This window comes from Glycine max, chromosome 14, assembly GCF_000004515.6.
Source record: "Glycine max cultivar Williams 82 chromosome 14, Glycine_max_v4.0, whole genome shotgun sequence".
Lineage (NCBI taxonomy): Eukaryota > Viridiplantae > Streptophyta > Magnoliopsida > Fabales > Fabaceae > Glycine > Glycine max.
The window spans coordinates 27,074,491-27,078,825 of NC_038250.2; the positions used below are offsets into that span (position 1 = coordinate 27,074,491).

At 40.3% G+C, this 4,335-nt stretch overlaps 1 protein-coding gene across 1 annotated transcript; it reads left to right on the forward strand.

Annotated features, from left to right (window-relative positions):
- The first annotated feature begins 224 nt into the window (after positions 1-224).
- On the forward strand, positions 225-3,663 carry LOC100803881 (E3 ubiquitin-protein ligase ATL42). Its single transcript, XM_003545563.4, has one exon. It carries the CDS (start codon positions 267-269, stop codon positions 1,452-1,454), a length of 1,188 nt encoding a protein of 395 aa, XP_003545611.1. The 5' UTR covers positions 225-266; the 3' UTR covers positions 1,455-3,663.
- Positions 3,664-4,335: the final 672 nt, after the last annotated feature.

Sequence of the window (4,335 nt, forward strand, 5' to 3'; positions counted from 1 at the left end):
GGAAATGTTAAAAACACACTATTCGATACACTCTTGAACATACATTATTAAATTGATTAAAAATTATTGAAACTGATAAAATTTTATATATTTTATACCATATTTAATGACTTTTTTTACTGATTTTATAATATTAATAAATTTTAACATATTAATAAAATATTTTAAAGATTGTATTGCTAGCTATCCTCGTTTTAATATAAAGGAAAGAAAAAAGATAACAGAATCACGATTGACTAGCCTGGCGAATCTCAATTCTCAAGAACATGGCCAATTGCAACATCATCTGTAACTATCCTTTCAAGAACCATTTACCAGTGTTCATCAACATGATGGTTCTTTCTTTCATTTCTAATGTTCAAGCCCAAGACAGTACTGACACAGATACCTTGCCTGCTGATTTTCCCCAACCAGTGCGTCCAAGCAAGGTGGTTGTAATAGTGGCTCTCTCAATATTGTTCACTTTCTCATTTCTCTTACTTCTCTACATAAGGTTCCGTAGAATCACCCCTCTTGAACTCATCCAAAGAAGTAGCCATCACTCTCCAAATTTTCAAGCAACAACTCGATCGAATTCGAGGTCACGGCTTTCTGGGATAGACAGACAAGTGATTGAAGCACTTCCATTTTTCAGGTTCTCTTCCCTCAAGGGGTCCAAACAAGGCCTAGAGTGTACGGTTTGCTTGTCACAGTTTGAGGACACAGAGATTCTTAGGCTCTTGCCAAAGTGCAAACATACTTTCCACATGAATTGCATTGACAAGTGGCTTGAAAGTCACTCTAGTTGCCCTCTTTGCAGGAACAGTATCGACCCTTTAGACATCAAGAACTTCACCTACTCAATCAGTTCAAGGTCCCTAAGAGTTCCTTCGAATTTAACCGAGGACACTAACCTTGAAATCTTTGTTCACAGGGAATCATCATCAAGGTTTAACATGGGAAGCAGGTTTTGGAATTTGGGAAGGAACAACAAAGAAGAACGTCTCCTTGATCAACAGGTTGATGGCAAACACATGCATAAGTTCAATCACAAAATCGTGGTCTCTGATGTTGTTACAAGGAGCAGGTGGAGTGATCTAAACTCTTCGGACATGTTATCATTGAACAGTGAGATGCTTCTTGACATGTCAAGCAGAAGATTCTCTCCCTCTAATGAAATGATTCGTGGAGATTCAAGCCTTCCCTTTATTTTCAATGATGATGAAAGTTCATTTACGTTATTGAATACTGCTGAGAAGAGATCTATGTCTGAGATTGCTCGTGTTCCTAGGTTCATAGAAACGTGCAAGCAGAATAGAACGGAAGCAGGTGTGGCATCAAGTGGGAGCAACGAGAGGGAGGAGAGGTTGAGGAGGATTTGGTTGGGAATTGCTCAACGAACAGTGCAATGGTTTGTGGGACAAGAAAGAAACTCGAGAGAATTAAAGCACAAAAATTTAACTCCAAATGTTTGATCATGGAGTTGGGACAACTTAGTAACAGTAAGAGCTGTACACTTTTTCATACAATGTGCTCGTGTTAATTTTTCTTCTCTTTTTTGGTGTTTTAATTAAAAATATAGAGTCTGTTTCGGTAAACAATTTCATTATAAAATAGTTAACAAGACACTACACAACTAATGGAATTTTGGGTTACGAATACATATCACAAAGATAGAAATGGAGTTTTGGGTTATGAATACTTATCGAAAACACCCAATAAGTGGATAATCTCTTGATCTAATCTAAACTCACTCTCACTTGTACCCTAAAGTGTTTGTGGTGGTGTGATAGGTCTTAACAATACACAATGATCGGACAACCTTTGAAGTTCTAAGCTAAACTCACTAGTTGCTCATTTTTATTGTATGTGACTCAAATTAAATCTCCTTGGTCTGATGAGGATCGTCTTGTGCTCAAATTGATGGAATCAGTATGTTTCATTCGCCTATCATGGATCATCTATTGTGTTTCTGCTTAGCCTCATGTTGTAAAGTTCAAGTGATTATATGGTCTATATATAGAGGGCATAGGGGCTCTATGTATGTCGAGGAAGTAAGTATTGAGTGTAAACACAAGTGAGGAAACACTAGGTGCACAAGAAAGAGAGAAAAAACAAGAGAGTGGCAAAGTGTGACTTAGGTACTTGTTGAGGGTTCTTCTTGAATGAATAATGGGCAAGAGCCAAGGGGGTTGTTTATGGTATCTTGTCTTGTATTCCTGTTTTTTAGTGGAGCTGGTAAAAGGCACAAATGGAACAAGGCTGAGGTTGACCCAGTCCGAATCAAGCGTTTGACTTGGGGCATTGAGACTGGTTCCGGCCCATTTGCTACATTCGCGTGAAGTTCAATTGTTTGGCCCAAATGAATTAACTTCATGATAAAGGAGGTGTAGTCAGTCATTACTGGCCTAAACTGCTTCAGCCATTCGATGCCTAGGACTGCATCAGTGCCACTTATCGGAAGCAGATGGAAGGTGACCTTGAAAGGGTGACCTTGGAGTGATAGTGGAGTATTCAGACAAAGTTGGTTGCAGTCAAGGACAGAGTCGTTGCCTACTAGTACACGAAGGGGGGGAGGTGGAATAGAAAAGAAGGTGGAGGAATTAGGCGATGCAGGGTTGGAGAAAATTGTGGGTGCTGACGCTATCAATGAGGATAGTGAGGCAAGCATGGTTGATGATGCCAAAGAGACGGAAAGTTTCAGATGAAGGGAGGCCTGATATAGCATGGAGGCTGATGTGAGGATAAGTGGTATCGGCCATGGAGTCAGGGACGACGGTGGTTTCTTCCTCTGATGCTATTGTGAGTTTCGGGCTTGGATCGTTGGTTTCTGATGCAGGGTTGTCCACAATGAACAGGAGTACTCGACCTTGCAATGCTGATTAGAGCTCCATTTTTCATCGCAATTGTAGCAGAGTCCCTTCTCTCTGCAGAAAGCTATCTCTTTTGGGGTTCGTTGGACAAATGGAGGTTTTGGTTTTTGGTTTAAGTTGGTAGGGTGGCTTGATGGGGACGAAAAGTTGTTGGGGCGGTGCGATGAAGAACGTCAATCTCGTAACTTATATTTTTGGAGTTTTGCGAGTGCAGTTGCCTGAGGTAGAGAGATTGGTTGAAGTGCCAATACCTCTCGGCGTATCTCTGGTGCCAAGCTGAAAATGAAGCAGCTTAACATAAATGGAGGAGGCAGGACTATCACGCGATTGGCTAATCGCTCAAACTCAATCAGGTATTCGTTAACCGTTCCATGCTGTGATAACTTGAAAAGAGCCCCCTTTGGATCTTCACAAAATGATGGCGCAAACTTGGATTCAAGAGCCTGTAGGAAGTCAGACTAGCAGGTGATGAACCTGTTGCAGAACATCCACTGGTACCAACTTAAGGCGGCGCCGTCGAGGTAAAATGAAGCTATAGTGATCATTTCATCCTCCGGCATGTTCTGATAGTCAAATAGTTGGGATATTTTGAATATCCAACCTAAAGGATTGCAGCCATCTGTTGGATCAAGTGGCCTCAGAATAATTAAGAATGGGGGGTTGAATTAATTAATAATGTGTCTTGACTAATTAAAAATTTAACCTTCTTAATGTTACTTGATTCAATTAGGCTTTACTACTAAGTTGTGAGGATGTAAAGAACAAAGACAATAACTTAGACAAAAGTAAAGAGGAAATAAAAGAACACAACGGAAATTAAAGAGTGTAGGGAAGAAGAAGACAAACAAGAGATTTATACTGGTTCGGCCACAACCCGTGCCTACGTCTAGTCCCCAATCAACCAACCGGTTCTTGAGATTTCTTTCAACCTTGTAAAATCCTTTACAAGCCAAAGATCCACAAGGGATGTACCCTCCATTGTTCTCTTTGAATAACCAAGTGGATGTACCCTCCACTTGAACTGATCCACAAGAGATGTACCCTCTCTTGTTCTCAGTATAACAACCCCCAAGTAGATGTACCCTCTACTTGTACCACAAAGGATGTATCCTCCAATGTGTTAAGACAAAGATCTCAGGCGGTTAAACCTTTGATACTTTGTGAATGGGGATACAAAAGAATTCTCAGGCGATTAGTCCTTTGAACACTTTTGTATAAGGGAAAGGGAAGAATCAAAAGAATTCTCAGACTGTGTCGTTTTGAATTCTTTGACAAGGGAGAAGGGAGACACAAAAGAATTCAGGCGGTTAGTCCTTTGTTCTTTTGGAAAAGGGAGAAGATAGACACAAAAAGAATTCAGGCAGTTAGTCATTGGCGAATTCTTTTTGGCAAAGGGAGAAGAGAATGAAAAAGATGAATAGCACAAGTTTTCAAGGTTTAGAAAACCAGAAAACTTTGGAAAGCTTTTGGCACAAAGAAGAAG

Coding starts and splice junctions, on each gene's coding strand:
- LOC100803881 (XM_003545563.4), top strand. CDS start 267: ATGGCCAATTGCAACATCATCTGTAACTATCCTTTCAAGAACCATTTA.